General features: G+C 48.5%; 7 protein-coding genes and 2 non-coding genes across 9 annotated transcripts; 5 read left to right on the forward strand and 4 right to left on the reverse strand.

Moving 5' to 3' along the window:
- Positions 1-51: 51 nt before the first annotated feature.
- On the forward strand, positions 52-1,018 carry DFJ58DRAFT_747912 (uncharacterized protein; the record flags this gene model as incomplete). Its single annotated transcript, XM_041387562.1, has 6 exons — positions 52-176; positions 226-279; positions 329-444; positions 496-672; positions 721-813; positions 851-1,018. Exons 1-6 carry the CDS (start codon positions 158-160, stop codon positions 1,016-1,018), a joined length of 627 nt encoding a protein of 208 aa, XP_041240310.1. The 5' UTR covers positions 52-157.
- A 295-nt stretch (positions 1,019-1,313) lies between these two features.
- DFJ58DRAFT_t122 lies at positions 1,314-1,423 on the forward strand. The gene has a single exon. It is a non-coding gene; the product is annotated as a tRNA-Leu (tRNA).
- A 2,012-nt stretch (positions 1,424-3,435) lies between these two features.
- DFJ58DRAFT_731660 (uncharacterized protein) lies at positions 3,436-4,934 on the forward strand (the record flags this gene model as incomplete). Its single annotated transcript, XM_041386072.1, has 2 exons — positions 3,436-4,062; positions 4,116-4,934. The coding sequence occupies 2 exons, from the start codon at positions 3,436-3,438 to the stop codon at positions 4,932-4,934; spliced, it is 1,446 nt and encodes a 481-aa protein (XP_041240311.1).
- A 754-nt stretch (positions 4,935-5,688) lies between these two features.
- Positions 5,689-7,585, forward strand: DFJ58DRAFT_747914 (uncharacterized protein). The gene is made up of 3 exons (XM_041387563.1): positions 5,689-5,924; positions 5,995-6,663; positions 6,717-7,585. The coding sequence occupies exons 1-3, from the start codon at positions 5,829-5,831 to the stop codon at positions 7,533-7,535; spliced, it is 1,584 nt and encodes a 527-aa protein (XP_041240312.1). The 5' UTR covers positions 5,689-5,828; the 3' UTR covers positions 7,536-7,585.
- Positions 7,586-7,777: 192 nt separating this feature from the next.
- Positions 7,778-11,056, forward strand: DFJ58DRAFT_39382 (heterokaryon incompatibility protein-domain-containing protein). Its single transcript, XM_041380177.1, has 4 exons — positions 7,778-7,896; positions 8,023-8,188; positions 8,252-8,620; positions 8,674-11,056. Exons 3-4 carry the CDS (start codon positions 8,257-8,259, stop codon positions 10,800-10,802), a joined length of 2,493 nt encoding a protein of 830 aa, XP_041240313.1. The 5' UTR covers positions 7,778-7,896; positions 8,023-8,188; positions 8,252-8,256; the 3' UTR covers positions 10,803-11,056.
- Positions 11,057-11,168: 112 nt separating this feature from the next.
- Positions 11,169-11,239, reverse strand: DFJ58DRAFT_t123. The gene has a single exon. It is a non-coding gene; the product is annotated as a tRNA-Gly (tRNA).
- A 482-nt stretch (positions 11,240-11,721) lies between these two features.
- DFJ58DRAFT_636344 (uncharacterized protein) lies at positions 11,722-12,881 on the reverse strand (the record flags this gene model as incomplete). The annotated part of the gene is made up of 4 exons (XM_041381284.1): positions 11,722-12,019; positions 12,071-12,308; positions 12,358-12,485; positions 12,538-12,881. Coding segments are annotated over 4 exons (1,008 nt in total), but the record flags the coding sequence as incomplete, so codon positions are not given.
- A 1,619-nt stretch (positions 12,882-14,500) lies between these two features.
- DFJ58DRAFT_804657 (amino acid transporter) lies at positions 14,501-17,632 on the reverse strand. Its single transcript, XM_041391044.1, has 13 exons — positions 16,971-17,632; positions 16,690-16,912; positions 16,433-16,639; positions 16,333-16,379; positions 16,160-16,278; positions 15,996-16,111; positions 15,690-15,943; positions 15,607-15,640; positions 15,475-15,553; positions 15,317-15,420; positions 15,028-15,257; positions 14,833-14,971; positions 14,501-14,777 (listed from the first exon to the last, which is right to left on the reverse strand). Exons 1-13 carry the CDS (start codon positions 17,513-17,515, stop codon positions 14,730-14,732), a joined length of 2,145 nt encoding a protein of 714 aa, XP_041240315.1. The 5' UTR covers positions 17,516-17,632; the 3' UTR covers positions 14,501-14,729.
- Positions 17,633-18,534: 902 nt separating this feature from the next.
- DFJ58DRAFT_844361 (uncharacterized protein) lies at positions 18,535-19,497 on the reverse strand (the record flags this gene model as incomplete). The annotated part of the gene is made up of 4 exons (XM_041393069.1): positions 18,535-18,582; positions 18,838-18,960; positions 19,002-19,205; positions 19,312-19,497. 4 exons carry the CDS (start codon positions 19,495-19,497, stop codon positions 18,535-18,537), a joined length of 561 nt encoding a protein of 186 aa, XP_041240316.1.
- Between the last annotated feature and the right edge of the window lie 218 nt (positions 19,498-19,715).

Genomic DNA, 19,715 nt, shown 5'->3' on the forward strand with positions numbered 1-19,715 from the left:
TCCGTCTTCAAATAGGTTTCGGCTATTCCCGTTATTAGCTCAAGGTGCACTGACCACCCCACGTGACAAATAACACGTCGCGTTTAAACCCCGACGCGACTACGTTTAAAGATCGATAACCTCAATCAACAAAAATTCACCCTCATCCTAAACCATCATGGCAAAATCAGCAACAGGTCAGTTTAACGCGTCTTTTTCTATAAACATCCACTCACCGTCGTAAAGAATCAACGACAAAGGCCGCAACAAAACGCGCTAATGCCAAGACCGCTAAAGCTGGTTCGTCGTCCCTTTATATTTCTTCTTCATCCTACTCACTTCATCACAGACAAGGAGGACAAACCAAAGCGCGCACCAAGCGCATACAACCTCTTCGTACAAGCTCACATGAAAGAGTGGAAGGAGGCACATCCCGGCGCACCCATCAAAGAAGCCATGTCCGAGGTCCGTATATGCGCATATATGCGTCCCTTTCATGTCTGACACACCTCCAAGATTGCAGCAATGTGGCGGGATGCTCCCGAGAACCCAAATCGCGGCAAGGAGCCAAAGCCCAGGAAGCCAAAGGCTGCAGCTGGCGCACCTAAAGCTAGCCGCAAGAAGAAGCAGCACCCCGCCACCATCAAGCGATGCCGAGAATACCGGCGAGGCCAGCGACGACTAGTGCACCATGTATGTTTACTTCTTCTTTCACGCCATTGTGCTTACTGACGTCTGTAGTCTCCTGCTTCCCTTTTGTTGCTCCTGACATTATATTCCTCCGTAATCATTCATTTCACTGTACTCTTTCACATCCCCTTGAGTTGTAGAGCCGTGTGTATGCTACAATGTAGCTGATTTATTCAGATAGACGTGGCCGAATACACATAGCCTCTCCACCATCACGCTTGATCATATCGAAAGTCTGGCCCTGTCTGCCTGTCCAAGTGACGGCACCCGGACTTACCGGCGTTTGTTTCGGTTAGACATTCTCCTTCCAAGGATCTACGCCTCCAATGACGATCGCAACGATGCATGATACCGATTGACGTAACTCGTGCAACTTTCAAGTACAGCCCACTTCAGCTCCTCAAATGCACGCCGACCATGATGTTCTTTGTCAATACAATTTTGACGAATGTGACGCTGTGAGTTCTGCACCAATATTTATTTAAATGTCGAGTCCTGTCCTAACTACTCGTGCTGCTCCAGCTTGCAGTAAATCGTCCCCCCTTCTTCGTCCACAGTCGAGAAGAATGAGAGACTAGTCTCACGTATAAGTGAGTACTCGTGTTGGACTAGTGTTGCTGACAAGTCACGGTTTAAGGGAATATGGCAAGATGGCCGAGCGGTCTATGGCGTGTGACTCAAGCGAAAGCTTGCCTGATAGGTTCAGGTTTCTCATCCTCGTAAGAGGGCGTGGGTTCAAATCCCACTCTTGTCATAACTTTTGATCAAGGGCGATCGATGGAACTCGTTGCTTATTTTCTTTTTTGTGACTCATGTAACGTTGTCCAGGATCTACTCAACAAAGTCAAGCTCGCGCAAGAACAATGTACCATGAATCCAAGCTTGACGAAAACGAGGGGTGCGTACGACGGCTGGATGGTTTACGGACGCTATTAAGTTGCGAATCTCCGCTTGAACTTGTGCTCAAGTGACGTCTCCAGTTAAGTGACCACGCGCTGATTTCACTTACTATGATCCTAAATTGCAGTGTCCCGTAGTCAGACGTGGTGTGGCAGACACAGTATACTCACTGCCGTCTACCACAACACGCCTGGCATGGCATCAATGTTTGTGTGGTCAGTCTCGGTGATATGATTATACCCAGATCACTAAGGCCACGCTCGGCAACACGCTCGTTAGGTTAAATTTGACATTTTGATAGAACGTCTCCTTGGTTTTCTAAGCTGCTTGCCAATGCAGGCGCAAGCTTAAGAAGTCTAGTAGTCTGGTTGAGATCCCTCATTCCCAAAGCCCTTTACGCTGATGAGTCAGATGCATTCCATCGCTCAGATCCCAAGCGGCCACTACTGCCTGCGATGTAGCCGAGGCAGACGTTCCATGATGCTCTCAGTAGGCAGCTGCGGTGGTGCGCACATCACTCTAGACTCTCGTCAGATACCGAAATCTAGACTCTGCATCATGATAGGCGCATGCAGCACGATCGGGCCCACAGAGACCCTTGTATGTGTAATACCACGTCTTCTTCGGCACACCTTATTCTCAAGCCATTCACGCGCTACGCTATGCCACTGGTGCAGTTATTGAAACCTATCACGTTCGATCGACCTCGCCATTCACTCATTCCTTTGCCCTTGAATGACGAAATCGTAGAAACCCCCGCAGCCTCGAAGTTCAACTTCTCGCAGGAGCCAGCGCAAGTATCATGGCGTCTCTTTCCAGGAGACAGGTGCGGCTCTCGCATTTCGATTGCACTAGCGTCTTCATTTTGGCTCAAAGCAAAGACTTCGGATTGAAGGCTTGGTCTTCGGCGTAATTGGTGCCGGACATACGCCGCTCTGTCGTCGTTGCAGGCGCAGGTCTGTCGCTGCCCGTCTGGAGAACCTAGGTATCTCTACACTCGTCATGGAGGGACTTGGCATCATAGGTGATACGTGGCGTTTTCGATACGAGTCACTGGAGACGAACACCCCCAGGGGGTTGCCTACCACTACGTGCAGCTAAACCAAAATTTTCGTTCTAGGTTCGTACGAGAAGATTATCCGAGTCTTCCCTTTGTCCCATTCCCAGACGAATACGGTGAATGTATCACTAGCAGAGATGTTGCTGATTATCTTGAAATTACCACAGCATTCTCGGACTTCACGTGCTGACCAACGCCTGCGTTTCTGCTGTTTCATATGATTCTTTGTAAAGTAACTGAATCATATCTGTGTGCAACCCTCTCAGGCTTATCTCGAACCAGTCTTTCTACTCGAGATGTCTTTAACAAATGTTTGGTCATGAATCATTTGTACTTCATCTAATTTTCTTGAAACTGTAATTTCTCGTAGGCAGACTAGTAGATGAGCCTGCCATTGATCACACGTTGGGTAATAATATTGGCATGCTCGTTCTGAATTCATGGTCGCCGCTGAACGTCATGGTTAACAAAGTGAACGGAAATTTTACGCTCCGACTCGAACTCGTTGAATTCATTATTTCATGTAATTGTGGGCGCTCAAGCGCTCACATTCTCACTCACACCTGGTCGAGGCTAGTTGCTTCTCTCACCTTCAAGTAGTGAAGAGAATGGACAACGAAATGAAGCCCAAAACAGGGATCCTGTCTCTTGCTGAAGAACTCCTGTTTTATATTATGAGCTTCCTTTGTTGCCGAGATATTCTTCGATGTGCATCCGTGGGTGACAATTCATGTTATTGTTGTCCTAGATGAACTTCTATTCTGATGATCCTCTCGCAGGTATGTAAGGCCCTTCGCCAGACGTACATGTCCTCCTCCGAGCTTCAGTACATCGTTGAAATGAGTGGACAACGGTTGCTTCCTGTCCCAAACACGGGCAATAGCATTCCTGTTGCCAAGCGCCTGCAACTTTTGAGAGACAAAGCTCACGCATGGTTCAGTGTTGACATCCACTCTTCCGAAACGGTCCTCATAGCAAGGGCTCTGCGATATTGGGAAGCAGTTATTGCTGATGGGCATTTCTACTTGTGGAGCGAACTGGAAGACACGGCCACGATTTTTCCAATACTTCCAAAGCCCTCACAACAATCAATCCAGCGCAAGTGGCTCCCAGGAACGTTGTGTTCAGTTCCCGACTCATGCAACCTCGATGTGTTTATGGACCCAGTACAAAACCTGATTGCCGTCGCCTATTTTTTTGATGATACAGTCTATATTTCCCTTGGAGCCCTGGATAGTGATGGCGTTCACCCTCAGGCTGCTGGGGAGAGATTGATTCTGTCGGACAATTCAGAAAACCCCCCTGAAACGATAGCTGCAAAACTCATAGGTTTGGGGAGGCACATCGCTCTGTGGCGCACCTTGGACAACTCTTCTTTGGACGAACAGTGGCAGCTGCAGATTTGGGACTGGCAACACTCGACGACATCCGGTGTGAGCTTTGGTTTGGAATGGTTGAAAGACTTGACAGCTGATTCTGAATTTAGAGCATCCTCAGTGGCACATCCGACAGCCCCTTGGATATTCGTTTCCTCGGGAACAATCAATTGTTGGTTATAACCGATAACTTGGATATTTATTTAATCGAGGACATGTCCCAGATGCCAGAATTGCTGGCGTGTTTCCTAATGCCCGTCCCATTGATGTCATCAATGCTACGGAGCCTCCTTCCGACAGATGATATTGGGCATAGCTCACAACCGCAGATCCAAGCCCAACGGACGATGTACACCTCAGACCCCACACATCGACTCATATGCCTTACCACGTCCTCTTCTAGTACCGATTCCTCTTCTAGTATTCAGGTCTTCATCATTTCCACGAGGATTTTCTTCGACCTTGACGGAATGGCAGCAACGCCAATACCATGGCAACATTGGGGCCCTTCAAATACTCGTGTTTTCCAGCACCCATATCAATCTCAAGTTCACATTAGCGGGAATCGAGTCTTGCAGGCACTCCCTGTCGGCACACGAAACTCGGAGTTTATATTACATTTGATGGACTTTAGCCCGCTAGCTGCGACAAACAGGCGCGGTTTAGGACAAGTAGTGAAAGAACCATCCACAATATACATCGGTGATTCCACCGGTAGATCTGGAGAGAGCTTGACGACATCCTTGCCTTACGTCCAGGTCGCATTTTTAGACAGAAAGTTCGATTCCGCCAGGTCAGAGTTGAGGGACATGTGGATCGACAAGGACAGAATTTACATCCTCAACCTAGATTTGCAACCCGAAACGTTCCCTGGCGATAGAGTTTTCGTAAAGCGGCCTATTGTCAAGCTTGAGGTCATTGACGTCTAGAGTAGAGCCAGCTAGTTGATGATTAGCTAGGTACTCGTGGAGATCATCGGTCGAGGATACCATCTTCATTCGATCAAGGCCTAAAGATCTGACTACGAGATACTAGGCTTTCAGCATGTGTTACCATAGAGTATAACTCTCGAGGCCAATCCTACGTATGTCCAGACCATAGACATTACAAAACGAAGACATATTACGGGCAGTACCACTTATAATTAATGATTCCCTGTCGATGCTAACTCTCGTCATCTGGCTGTAGAACTCTTCTCGGTTCGATTTTTCACTCGAGCAAATACAGACGGTCGTCGTGCAACAGCGGGATACTCCGAACGGTGTTCAAGTTGCTCAGGACTTGGCGAGTCACCGTAAGTATCAGTCTTGATCTGTGCTTGTCCAGCATTCCCCAACCGCTCTCATGCAGTTTGATTCACCAGACGATCAGCCATTTACTCTCCAGTAACTCCAGCGTACTAATTGTCGAGATCTCCGCTGTTTTTCGCAGCATGTGATGATGTTGAGCTGGACAGCTGGATCGGAATCTCGAGCCAGTCTTCCTACTCGAGATGTCTTTGATGTCCGGTCATTTGTACTTCATATAATTTTCTTCAAACCGTAGTTTCTCGTAGGCAGGCTAGTGGATGAGCCCGATGTTGAGATATTTCGTCACACGTTGGGTAACACGCTCGTTCATTGTCGTCGCTAGCGCTGACTAGTCGCGACTCCTGAACGTTAACATTAAAGTGAACGGAGACTTCACACTCTGACTCCGACTCGTTAAATTATGCTTGTAAAAGTTGTGGGCGCTTGCCAAGCGCTCACGTTCCCACTCATACCTGGTCGAGATTAGTTGCTTCTCTCACCTTCAAGTGGTGAAGAGAGTGGACAACTTGCAAAATGAATCCCCAAATAGGGTTCTTGTCTCTTGCTGAAGAACTCCTGATTTACATTATGAGCTTCCTTTCTTGCCGAGATATTCTTCACTGTGCATCCGTGAGTCGCAACTCGTGTCATTGTTGTCCTAGATGGACTTGTCACTCCTATTCTTACGATCCTCTTGCAGGTATGTAAGGCCCTTCGTGAGATGTACATGTCCTCCTCCGAGCTTCAGTACATCGTTGAACTGAGTGGACAACGGTTGCTTCCTGTCCCCAACACGGACAATAGCATTACTGTTTCCAAGCGCCTGCAACTTTTGAGAGATAAAGCTCACGCATGGTTCAAGGTTGACATCCACTCTTTCGAAACGGTCCCCATAACAAGGGTACCACATCCATATCGGGGGAAAAGATTTGCTGGTGGGCATCTCTACTCGTGGAACGCACATGAAGATACGGCCACGATCTTTCCAATACTTCCAAAGCCCTCACAACAATCAATTCAACGCAATTGGCTCCCAGGGACCTTGTGTTCAGTTCCCCACTCATACAACCTCGATGTGTTTATGGACCCAGCACAAAACCTGATCGCCGTTGTCTATGTTGTTGATTACAAGACAGTCTATATTAACCTCGGAGTCCTAGATGGAGATGATATTCACCCTCAGGCTACTGGAGAGAGACTGTTTTTGTTGGACGACTCGGACAACCACCATAAAACGATAAGTGCAAAGCTCAAAGGTTTGGGGAGGCATATCGCTTTGTGGCGTCGCTTGGACGATGAAAATTGGACTTCATCGGACGAGAAGTGGCAGCTGCAGATTTGGGATTGGCAACACTCGACGACTTCCAATGTGAGCTTTATTCTGAAATAGTTGAAAGACTTGACAGTTGATTCTGAATTTAGAGCATCCTCAGCGGCGTAGTACCCAACACCACAATCGATTTTTGTTTCCTCGGAAACAATCGATTGCTGGTTATAACCGATAACTTGAAGCTCTATTCAATCGAGGATATGTCCCAGGCACCGGAATTGCTGGCGTGTTTCCTGATGCCTGTCTCATTGATGCTATGGTGCCTCCCGGGCCTTCCGATAGATGATGTTGGCCATAGCTCGCAACCGCAGACGCAAGCCCAGCGGACGATGTACACTTCAGACCCTACACATCGACTCCTATGCCTCATAGCGTCCTCTTCTCGTACCGATTCCTTTTCTAGTACTCAGGTCATCATCATTTCCACGAGGATTTTCTTCGACCTTGACGGAATGGCAGCAACGCCAATACCATGGCAACATTGGGGCCCTTCAAATACTCGTATTTTTCGGCACCCATATCATTTCAAAGTTCACATTAGCGGGAATCGAGTATTGCAGGCACTCCCTGTCGGCACACGAAATTCGGAATTTATGTTGCATTTGATGGACTTTAGCCCGCTAGCTGTGACAAACAGGCGGGGTTTAGGACGAGTGGTGAAGGAACCATCCACGATATACATCAGCGATTCCACTGGTAGATCTGGAGGGAGCTTGACGACATCCTTGCCTTATGTCCAGGTCGTATTTTCGGACAGAAAGTTCGATTCCGCCGAGTCAGAGCTAGAGGACATATGGATCGACGAGGATAGAATTTATATGCTTAATGCAGATTTGGAACCCACAACGTTCCGTGGCGATCCGGTTTTCGTAAAGCGGCCTATTGGCAAGCTTGAGGTCATTGATGTCTAGAGCAGAGCCAGCTAGTTAATGATTAGCTAGGTACTTATGGAGATCATCGGTCGAGGATACCATCATCTTTCGATCAAAGTCTGAAGATCCAACTATGGGAGACTAGGTAAGTTCAAGCTTGTTACCATGGAGTATAACTTTCAAGATCAATCATCCCACGTAAGGCTACGTCCAGACCATAGACATGAAAAAACGAAGACAATTACTATTAGGGGTAGTACCACTTGTAATTAATGATTCCCTGTCGATGCTGTCATAAAACTCTTTTCTCAGTTCGATTTTGCACTCGAGCAAATACAGACGGTCGTCGTGCAACAGTGGGATGCTCTGCACGATGATGCTCAGGACTTGGAGATTCACCGTAAGTATTAGTCTTGGACTGTGCTCCACTGTTCTTGTAGCATATAGTGATGCTGGGCTGGACGTTTTTCCGATTCAGCCCGTGGACGCCGGTTTTCAGAATGATCACTAATTCGCTGTTTGATAGAGTTTTATATTTACAGATTTCGCTACACCTTTGCCTCAGCCTTGCTAGTACCACGTGTTCAGGAGCCAGGCCTAGGAGTCGTGTGTTCATTCCAAGTCCATTTGCTCGTCAACGTAAGCTTGGACTAGCAATCGTACGTGGTCTGTTCTTGAGGTTGTGAAATAATGTACGTACCGGGACTCTTCTAAATTCTTCATCAATACTGAGATTCAAACATTGACGCTCATAGTCATCATGGGATTGCGCAATGGTTCCCTCGTCTGCGATTACTGCTCGAGCACAATTTTTACATTCGAGCCGTTTCAGATCGCATGGACTGCAAAGGACTCGTCAGATCCTAAAGCAGGCTTCTCATACACCACTCAAACTTGGCAGGAGATTGATGATGGGGAAAATAAAGGATGCAATTGGTGTGATATTCTTTGGGGAGAGATTCCTTTCTGGTATCAGCACCGCAAGAAAAAGGAATCGCCTATGCCAGAGGAGACTTTCAAAATAACTGTACGGTTCGAAAAACGAAATTCAGAAGATGATATTGTCCTAAAAGTCATGATTGAAGACGACTGGTCGCCCAGGTATCAAGTGCGGTGCGATCCAGGTACAGAGTTTCTTTTTTTCTCGTGCGATATGACGAACCTCTATTTTTGCTAGATGAAAATGCGGCTGCCTTTGTCCCTGGCAGAAAGCTGGTGTGGCAGGTTGCATCTCCTCGAGCCTTCAAGCTTGCATTGGACTGCCTTGCACAATGCACGCTTCGTCATGATTGTCCCAAATGTCAGGAAGCAAGCCTCCCAACCCGTGTAATAGACTGTTCGGATCCAGAACGGCCAAGACTTGTTCTCACTGAAGGCACGCAAGGCTTTTATGCAGCGCTTAGTTACGTCTGGGGTGAACCGCAACCGCACAGCGTCTGCACCACAAAACTCTCTACGTACCTGGAATCAATCGACATACTCCTCCTTCCGAAAACCATCAGAGATGCCATATTTTGTACCCACAGTCTCAATCTCCGTTATCTTTGGGCCGATACCTTGTGCATTTTGCAAGATTCGGACGAAGACAAGCAGCGCGAGATTCCGCAGATGTGCGATATATACCGATGTGCATACGTAACAATCATCGCAGCCAGCTCGCAGAAAGTCAGCGAAGGATTTCTCCATAACCGCAGAAAACCAGTTGAAACACTACTGCCATTCTGGTGCCCGGATGGGAAGCTCGGTACCATTTCAGTTGATGAAAGTGATGGGGATGCCAGGTCATCCCAAGAGCCAGTGAATCGCCGAGCTTGGTGTTTCCAAGAGCGCCTTCTCTCCCCTAGGACCTTGGTGTACGCTTCGCACACTCTCCAGTATCAGTGCCAGACAGCAATGAACGAAATCGGAGACATCTGGAATTACATTCCCTCGACAGAACTTGGTGAATTGCGCTTGCCATGTATGATGATCTCACGCACACCGTGTAGGACGCTTTCGAGCAATGACGTAGAGGTGTTGCTGACAGCCTGGCGGAATGTTCTACACGACTACACGCAACGCGCTGTTTCGGATCCCTCTGACAGGCTCATGGCGATCTCAGGGATCGCTCAGCTTTTCCAGCGTTGGTGGGGAAGTAGCAATCGTTACATCGCTGGGTTATGGGAACGCAATTTGTCCTCTGACCTCCTGTGGTACAGAGATTGCCCATCTGACGGAAGTCTTGTTACAGAGCGATTTCTTGCACCATCGTGGTCTTGGGCTGCCACGATTGGATGCGTCGTTGCCGGATGGGACAAAAAAGTCGGAAACATCATATGGGACGTGCAATCATGTGACGCAATGCCAGTCTCCGGCAATCATCCTCTTGGCCAGGTGAAAGGCGGGAGATTGATTGTTAGAGCTATCGTGAGAGATGTGACCTGGGATCCCGCAGAGCCCAAGTTGTTTGAGCTAAAGCGACCTTGTGTTTCGGTGGCGGAGACAGGTGATGAGCCTGAAGAACGCGACGGAGCTTGCAGCGTCCGAAGCTTGCCAGCTTCAGCTGCTCAAGTCGTTGATACCACTGTTGATACGGAGCTAGCGGTCAAGGACTCAGACCAAATCAAAATTACCACCCTTCCCGGGCCGAATGCCAAGCCCACTTCTGCTTCTCCGGTAGAACATGTCGATATTCGAATGTGCAATGGCGAACAAGGCAAAAAGGGATCGAAGCTAATAAATATAGGTCATTCCTTCATAACAAACTTGTTGAAGTTGGTGCCATGTCTTGTGCATCGGAAAAACGCGCATACCACAGAAACTGCACCCACAAGACGACCTGCTACCTCCCGCCAGATCACTAGTAACGACACTAATGGCAATGACATTCGGGCGGAAGCGATGACACCGCAGGACCATTCAACGAACACGGAGATGGTTGTGGCATCGACAGAGGCTATCGAAATAGGATGCGGGGGAGAGTCTGATGACATAGGTTCAAACAACCATGCAAAAAGGTGCCAATCCAATGAAGTTACCGTGCCTTCAAAGGGGCGGGAACGACATATTGGTTATGGGTATTTTGACTATGACAGTGCAGGAATTGGCGCTGACAAGGGCAAGGCTGTCGTAGTTGGCTCAGATAAAGGGGAGAACCCCGGCCACTTAACGGGCTTGATCGTCGTTCCTGCTGGGAGCGCAGGAGAGTTCCGCCGCGTGGGCATATTCCATGTCGATGGGAGGTTCTATGAAGATGATGAAGCCCCTTACTGCGATATAAAATCATGGCTGGATACACCTAGTACTGAGGTCATTACGATAATTTGAAGTAGGCATATTCACTACTTAGCATCGTATATATTTATGCTCGGTGTAGTCGCAACGCCAGTAGTATCTATGCGTTGTTAATCGATCGTTTATCTGTGGAGATCAAGTTCAGCGTGTCCGGGGCATCCTCACTCAATGGTAGTGGTGAACAGTGAACAGTGTTCACTGTTGAACGGAAAGTCTAAGCCTACTAATCGTGGGTCTGGCAAAACATGTCAAAGTCTGCCGAGCGCAAAGTCAGTCCGAAGATCCGTAAAACACAGCCCACTGAAAATGGGGACGAAGAAGCACTGATCACCCGAACTGGGCATATTCATGTGTGAGGAATGCAAAAAGTTTTTGAATTGTATTATCAATTTCAAGTTCTGCGTCAGCCGGGAGTCGAACCCGGTGCTAGGCCATGGGAAGACCCAATGTTACCGGTACACCACTAACGCTTGATGATAACCACAACAAAGCACATATAAGCTTGGGCGAGTGATTTTAACTTTGATAAGTTCGACAATCCTTCAGAAAATCGGCAGATCACCATCTCGTCGTTCAGCTCCTGGACCTACTGGTGAGTGGATGTACGTGTTATGTTCCGGTAAGATTAGAAGATATTCAAAAATGCGAGTTTGTATTAGATAAGGAGCGGTATGGGTGGAGAAAGGTCATGAATAAATTCGACAACACCAGGTTTGTTGCTCAGCCCGACATGAGCTTTCTCAGATCCAACGTCCGAGCCTGTTATTGACCGCGTATCTACAGATGAATCGTCGGTGTCGTCTTCAGCAGAATCGCTCGACTCGTCAACATCAGCGCCTCGCAGAGGGCTGTTGATGGTCGCTGCAGCCTTTGGCCCCAGGATCGGAATAACATACTCTTCATCTTCTTCCGCTATGCTGTCAGTTCGAGTCATATGACTTGCAACATGTCTGATTCGACGTCCCGCATCTTGCTCAGAGCTGGAGTCGCTGCTGGGAGGTACGCTGACGCCTAATCTCCGGGCCCGTTTCCGCTCGCGGATTCTGGCAAGACTCCGGCGTCGCTCCTCCATCCATTGTTCTTCATCCACCTCAAGAACGAGAGAGGCCCGGCCGGCCGGATCAGATGAGACAACAGGTTTCGGCTTCTCGCTACGGAGATAAACATGCACACCTGCAGCCGTGAGCACCCGAACGATAGGCGCATGCGAGCTGCGACTTCGCATGCGGTGCGCGTACGATGCCGTCATTCTGTGACATGGATAAGTTTGTGTTAGCAGAACATCTAGATAATAAACTAACCCGGGTCCGAGGACAAACTCGCCACCAAGCTGAGTGACATCGCCGGCTTTCTCCCAGAGCGGCATGCCGACACGCAGAGCATTCGCGATGACCATTGCAATGCCCCCCGCACGACCATGTCGGACGTAGCTACCGCGACGTTCTGATTTTGGCTCGACCGACCTCAAAGTCATTCCCAGAATGCCATAGAGGCGAGAAGAAGGATCGGTATACACCGCGTAGGGCGTCCGGAAGATCTCTTGGGAAAATGAGCATGGGTTGAATAAAACGAAGAGTGGCATGCTTACGTCGGTAAGATTTGATCATGTTGTACGAGCCATTGCTGATGATTACAAGGTTTATTCCTGACTGCTTGAGTACTTGTGGATCTACAGTATTGGCGATAGAAAACATATAGTCTTGACACATCGGACACCTGGCATGACGCAATAAGCTCAAGCGCGTTCAAGATCGACTTGGAATCTCACCAGAAGTGTCTGATAAATATAACGACCGTCTTCTGATCCCGGAAGAGGTCGCCAAATGGAACTCTAATGCCGTTTTCAGCCACGACAACACAAGACGCTGCATCTAGCAGCTGCCTCTTTGTCGGAAGGGCGTTCTCGTCGAAAACATGTGCGAAGCTAGAAGGAGCGGTAGAAGGACGCGACGACCGTCTTTTGCGTGGCGGCTGCTCAGTCAAATCGACAAGTCGCTGCTGAGGTTGCATCGTCTGAGGCCTAGGTTTCTTCGGAGTGACAGGAGATGGCTCAGAGATGCCAGACACGAAAGTGGAGGGGGAATACAAGGTAGTGCTACTGGGTTCAGACATGTTCCCAGGCTCAGCACTTATAGGAGAGTCATAAATAGACGTTCCTGTGGAGGGATAAGACACATCAATGGATTGCATGTTTGCAGCAACGAGCGCCGGAAATAGCATTGACATTGATGATTTGCGGCGTGGGCGGAATGTGTTCTCTTCCGGAACGTGTTTCTCCTTGGACGTGCGCTCCGAACTTGCCCCGAGGGCAACGGTCATCGAGGGGAACGAGCGATGGTTGTGATGGTGTTTCACGTTCCCAGTCTCACTTGGAAATTCAGCGAGACTGAGACCGCTACGGCTTTTCCTAGGAAGGAACCGCGCAAACTTCCCAACACGAGAACGCGAAGTGTTCATCGGCTCAGATGAAAACGTTGACCCCTTACTACTACTAGCAGGTTCAGACATGAGGGATAGCACAGGGGCTGAATCATGGCGAGTTATTGGAATAACAAGGGGGAGCAAGCTCTCGCTGCCGTGGCCGACGTGCTGCATCCGAAAAGGTTGTGCAGAATGCGCAGGAGAGGGAATTCTGGAGCTAGCCAATACATATGCCTGCAGATTTGTATGGCCATACGGTGACGTCCCGGGCGATACGGAACACGTATTAGTTCGTGCTTCTTTTCGCGACACGGCTGATCGCGAGCGCCTACGCTGGGGAGTCGGCAAAGTACGGATGCTTGGCGAATCACATCGTGAAAATTGCGGCGGCCATCGTCCTGACTCGGTAGTTTCATGGAGGTTTTGTGAGATATCAATGCTGCTTCTAGTGCTGAGTGTCGTAAGGAACTCTAGATTTTGGCTAGGAGAAGCCGTGACAGCGGGGCTCGCTGGCGGTGTAGCTTGATATGGATCAGGAGGGAACGGACCGCCACCGGTGTACGGAAGAGTTGGGAGTTGTGACGTTGAGTCACCAGTGAAGGTGAGGAGACCGAGCGTGCTGGCAGTTCTGGTGCGAAGTACTGAGAGGGGAGCGAATGGGTCGTCGGGGTCAGGACAGGGATAGCGTGCATCTAGCACAATACTTGGCGCTGGCTTTCGTCGGACCATGGAGCGTGGCTGGGGAACGGAACTAGTTACATTAGTTGCTACAGGCATAATGGAACAAAGGGAACAATATAATGTTAAAAGATGATCGTGGGCTCGAATGAAAGAGGGGGGCTAGATACACGGCTGGCGAGCTCCAGCTGGAGGGGAAAGCAAAGAATGTCAGCTCTTTGCGAAGGGCATTTATGTGGTGATCAGCGTGTTTTCGATGAGGGCTTCAGGATCGGTAGAACTTATGGAACAATGATCAGAAAATGGGTGTCAACACGTGTGCAGCGCATGTTGAGGGACTCTGGAGAAGGCCGCCATCTGCGGCGCGGTAGCCTCACTTCCGTCGCTTGACAATAGCACCTCCTTATCGCCCATGCCTAACTGCTCTCCGCACTGTCAACAGGTGAACAAGGGCGATCTAAGTACGGGATTAGTACTCGTCAAATGCGATCGATTCTCAAGATAGATACTTCCACACCAACGTTCCAGTGGCAAGTGCGATACCAGTTATTAGCTGTCATTAGCTATATTGACAGCGAGGAAGTGAGTCCAACCCGCAACAAAGTCGTGGATCAACAGAACTTTCACGTAGAGTAGTGATAATGATGACATGGTTCACGACTGCAACGAGCCCTGATCATCTTCCCACAGTCGTGTAAAAATGTAGACATGTTAAATGACATCTGGCATAACGCAGAACATCGTGTTATTAGAAAGGTCTGAGATCTATTAAGTTATCCCCTGGTAAGGCATGGGTGTCCCTGGATGCGCTTCACTTAACTACTGATGACAGCACCGCACACGGTCTTTATCTTTCGACATTCAACACGAGCTAGGAAGGCCAGCAGATGGTTCAGGCTCTGCCATCAGCTGTGTACATCAGATTAGTACGGAATTACCACATGAACAAGGGAGGTCTTGATACCTTGATGGTCAACGCAGTGGTATACATCATTGCGGCCATACCAAATACGCCAAGAATGATATCCCCGATCTTCTCCGTGCGCGTCTTGGCAACTGCCTTGTAGTGTAACATCGCTGGGTATACGAAACACAAAGGAACGCTGTAACCATCGTTAATCCGTCATCACTCTCAAGTGAGTATCGTTGTGGCACTTACCAAGCAAAACTACCGATCAGAGAGACAAATTTGTCCAGGTCCGCGGCACCAACCCAGCTAATGATAGTGGAAATCGCGACAAGCCCGAAGCGAAATAGGTTCTTGAGCCATTTCACACGAGGATCTTGCTTTCCGCTCCGCACGAAGAGCCCATTCTCGAGAATTCGCACGGCAGGGAAGAACTGGAGGGGTATAGAAAGGAGGATGGCGAGCGAGTACAGGAATTGGACCTTGAAATCGAGAGAACAGGCGTGAGATTTCATTGATGAAATCACTGTGATAGGCTTACGGATTGCGTGAGCTTGCTCGTTTGGTCAAGGTTGACCAACACCACGGTGTTCACATCCGGACCGAAAGTTAGGTATGACAATGCACCACCACCACCGAACAGGACTGAGAATGCACGGTGAAGCTCAAAAGATAACAAAATATTGAAAAGGTGCTCACAAAGCAAGAAGATCATGACGCCTGTCAGTACCTTGGGGAACTTGCGTGGCTCACGCATGGCGTCAGTAATGGGAATAACCTAACCCAGACCATCAACATCTCTCCGTTCCAGAATGGAACAGGATAACTCACTAAACCAATGCCCTCGAAAGAAAATACGGCAGTTCTATGACCATTCTTCAGACCCCAATCAACACTCTAAGAGCGAAACTCACCCAACAAACAAGGGGAAGTCCTTGGGGTTGAACATCTGCACTTTGGCGATACCCTTTTCTCCAATGAATGACATCTCACTTCCAAATATGTAAACCAGCCCAGCAAGGATAAACGCATCTGCAATGAGAGCAGATGCGCTGAGCTTCGCGAGATTACGGATAAGGGCCAGAGGGAGGAAAAGTAAGAGTTGCATGAGGATGAAATATTGCACAGGCCAATCCGTCTCGCATTTGGTGATTGCAAGCACGAACGCCTGGACAAAGTCGAGTTCAGTGACGACAATCGATAAAATGTGCTATCCTCACCTTTAGATTCTCAGCTACAAAGATCGTGTATGCAGAGACGAACCCAATCTGGGAAACTACAATCGAAGATAATATCAAATAACGCATCCAGGGACCATACAAAGCACCGCCGATATCTTCATCGCAGAGTTAGACACAGTCAATTCAAACAAAATTTAGCTGACCTCCGAAAGATCCGGAGACGACAAACTTGGTCCTGACTAGGAGTAGGAACGAGTATAAGGAAACGAGTGCAACCACAGAAATCATGATAATCGAGAACAAGAGACCACCATTGGCGAAGCTAAAGAACTATTATCAGCGCATGAAAGGAAAATATTCGTATGAGAACACATACGCTTTCCCAAGAAATAGGATCCCGGTACCAACGAACGCTTTCAAAAGCTATAAACAAGCTAAATAAACTACATCCCTGATAGAGAATGAATGAGACTTGCCATCAGAACAGCTTGTGTGACTGTTGCATCTCCATGAGGACCGACAGAAGCAGCTCTCCGTCTGGAGCGCGACGTTGAGCGAGGCTTGAGCAAAGGTTGGTTTTCATCAACTACAATGTGGGCGTCGAACTCAGAAGGACCAGCACGAATGGTGGCTTCTTCATCATCAGTCCTGTCTTCCTCCTCTTCCTCGAGATCTTCTCCAGCCTGTTGGTTGATGATGAGCATTGACGCGCTACGTGAGGATAGAAACTTACGAATTGACCATATATGTACAGAAAATCGATGAAGTTGTTGGTCGGACGTCGCTCCTCTCCATGCTCATTCGCGTGCATCAAAACATAATTTCGTCTGAAACCTCCAGGCTCGTGTATGTGCTCGAAGGCAGGATTTAATGGTGCCACAGAACCTGAGAAAGAAGAGGCACGAGGCCGTCCAGCCTGACGGCGTTGATCGCTGTGCCACTTGTAAATGTCATGGCTTGGGCGTAGTTGTTAGGAACGAACGCCATACCTTTACGAAATTAGAACGGACTCACGTAATATCTGCGCCCGGAGCTTCATAGGGTATAGGAAATGCCTCTGTTTCCTCTCTGAAAGTTGCTGGAGGTGGAGTATAGGAACCTGGAGATGGGGTATCATCGTTGGAGACGCGACCATCTAACTCTGAGCCAGATGCTGAGTTCACATCTCCCCGGTTCTGCCTCTCCTCTCGCATCAAAAGATGACGCCTAATAACCTTGGCCTTGTGATCATCCAGGGGAGTGTCCAAGTCAAGAGCACCAGAATCAAGACCGATTCCAGGTGTAATGGTGCTTGAGGGCCGTGGGCTGATTCCAGTGGGAGGCAAACGATAGGCCCTGCCTAGAAATTCGCTTTGTGGAAGGAGGTTCTGACCTAGAGAGCCACTAGTGAAGCTTTCTGGTGTAAAACGGGCAGGAATATTAGGCACTGGAGGTGTTCCAGTATACTGCGCGCGCCAAGCGCGGAGATCGGGTGTGCCAATTGGTGTTGGTGTTCCTGAATGAAAGACATTGTCCTGTCGTGGACTGCCAATATTAACTGGCCTTGATGGAGAAGTCATAGATCTTGAAAGAGTTAGTGAACGTGGTGGTGGTGGTACTGGTGCAAGGAAGCAAAAAGCAGACTGTAGGTCATCCGACCTTGGACCGGAACCATATCGGGAGTGATGGGGTTAAAGTACTGGTACGTACGTATGCTAGTAGGCTACCACCGCATGGCTATATCAAATTTCATTTCGCTCCTGTCAAAAGACTCAGATTAATCGCAACTTTGACTATTCGACTATATTCTTCAATAAGTTATACGAGCTCAGTCAGAGCCTCAGCGCCTCTCTACTAGTGCTCAGCGAAAAATAAACTCAAGTGGTGGCAGTTTCCCGAATTAGCGTGTGAACTAAACCGATTCGGCCGGTTATGTGCCGAACAGTACTATGAGCCCAGGCCCGACCCCCATGATCTGACAGAGCTCTAGGCCACATTACTAAGCTTGGCCCTGCAGAGGGGGAGTTGAACGTTGAAGCACTGTTGAAAACTGGACCATACCGGAGAGGTTCTGGTGTGAATTACCTTTATCTGTCCTGTGTTTCTTTCTTATCTCTTCGAAGTAACCTTTGCAAAGTTCGCATTGCATCACATCTTCACATGAGTGTCTCATGTGAAGTTTATCTGAAGGTATGATTACGCTCAGTTTAGAACAGTGGGAGAGGCCGCGGTATGTCATAATGTCATCTTCACGCGCATATATTGGACGAGGAGATGTAGTAGAACACTGTTTTTAACAGAAACCTAGCATCAGATTCAGCACAAGGTAAGACGCCGCTCCTCTTATTTATACACTAGAAATATGGAACCGAGGCTACTCTATCGGTGCGTGACTTTTTTTTTGTTGGTTGACGCTGTTGTAACCATTCACTCGCGACAGGTTGCCAACAATACAAAGTTTGACGTCCTGGACCTCGGGGGCAAAACAGCTTGCGACGGCCAACTCTACTACTTAATCTCCGAGTCTCTCTATTCCAATCACCCCTGTCTGTTCTCTTCATCAGAGTCTCGCATTCATCGCGACAATCTTTTCCTGTCATTATGTTCCCGTTTCCGTGCTATCATTATCCCGCTTTCCATACCGTCGCTATAGAATTACTGCAATTTGTACTACTACATTGTTTTGCAATGTTATCACAATCGACACGCTACGAGCATATTCTGTAAGGTTGGGAAAGTGTGTGCTAATGTGCGTCAATATGTTTTACACAAGTTAGCGTTAAAAACATACGAGAACATCACATTGACTGCCCCGTCACTTTTACATTTTTCTCATGCTCGTGTGTCGTATGTTCTGAGGTCATCGTACATGTTTTTCTCTCCGATATAAAAAATAACATACCACGACATCTACGAGCCTCTCCGGTAAGGCCCAGTTTTCACTGGGGTTGAAGCTCCGCATGCAGTTAGACTGCCATCCTGTGCTCGCAATTCCGTGGACAGTTTCGACTCCAAAACCCATGAGCTTTGCTACTGTGGAAGTTGGGCGCACTCAGTGGTAATGACCTGAACAATGCGACGCAATTCAGCTTCTCCTTCAGCCGTAAGGATATCGTAGTTCCAGCGGTCAACCGGTGCGGTGTCGATCACGTACTGCGTGGAGGCAGGAATGGGCTCTGGCGAGATCAATCCTGCCTGCGTAAGGAGAGTAGAAACAGAGCTTCGTCCCGAAAGCGCTGACACCGTGCAAGACGGGTAGAGGACAAGTATCTATAACTAAATAAATTAGATATATATAAAAAGAGGGAGCAAGGCATCACCAATAAGGTCACCTAGGCGTCCACGCAGCTGATCATCGGCACCCGTGCGTTTGGACCTCACCAAAAATTCCTTCTCCCGTTTGAGCTGCAGCACAAAGACAGGCCGATTTTCCAAGAAAATTTCGAACAGCGTGTAGCGTGTTCAAGAGCTTATTGTAAGGTGCATGCATAACATTCTCGAGGGCATCATTTCCTGCTGCTTGAGCGATGTCGAACTGTCGCTGCACTTTCTCTGGCCACATTGTTAGACGCAAGGTGCGTTTGCTCAGTGCTGAGTCAGACGCAACATCTGTCACGCATTGGCGGGAGGTCACGGTATGTCACACCACGTGATTTTTGACCTCTGCCCGGAATTGCATTTTTGAGGCCGATTTTAGCTGGTCGGGCGGGTGTACCTTGGCAGGAGCTTCCGGGGGCCTAATCGATGGTTTTCCGTTCCATCATCTGATTTTTCCATGAA

The sequence above is a fragment of the Suillus subalutaceus genome (genome assembly GCF_016647625.1).
Source record: "Suillus subalutaceus strain FC151 chromosome Unknown DFJ58scaffold_109, whole genome shotgun sequence".
Taxonomy (NCBI): Eukaryota; Fungi; Basidiomycota; class Agaricomycetes; order Boletales; family Suillaceae; genus Suillus; species Suillus subalutaceus.

Bases quoted from the DNA above. Each gene is read 5' to 3' on its own strand.
- DFJ58DRAFT_804657 (XM_041391044.1), bottom strand. From the start codon at position 17,515: ATGACTTCTCCATCAAGGCCAGTTAATATTGGCAGTCCACGACAGGAC. The intron at 15,641-15,689 runs GTGAGTTTCGCT...GAATGGTCATAG, and splicing joins GACTTCCCCTTGTTTGTTGG to AACTGCCGTATTTTCTTTCG. The intron at 14,778-14,832 runs GTATCAAGACCT...TGATGTACACAG, and splicing joins CCACTGCGTTGACCATCAAG to CTGATGGCAGAGCCTGAACC.
- DFJ58DRAFT_39382 (XM_041380177.1), top strand. From the start codon at position 8,257: ATGGGATTGCGCAATGGTTCCCTCGTCTGCGATTACTGCTCGAGCACA. The intron at 8,621-8,673 runs GTACAGAGTTTC...TATTTTTGCTAG, and splicing joins TCAAGTGCGGTGCGATCCAG to ATGAAAATGCGGCTGCCTTT.
- DFJ58DRAFT_747914 (XM_041387563.1), top strand. From the start codon at position 5,829: ATGAATCCCCAAATAGGGTTCTTGTCTCTTGCTGAAGAACTCCTGATT. The intron at 5,925-5,994 runs GTGAGTCGCAAC...ATCCTCTTGCAG, and splicing joins ATATTCTTCACTGTGCATCC to GTATGTAAGGCCCTTCGTGA. The intron at 6,664-6,716 runs GTGAGCTTTATT...TTCTGAATTTAG, and splicing joins AACACTCGACGACTTCCAAT to AGCATCCTCAGCGGCGTAGT.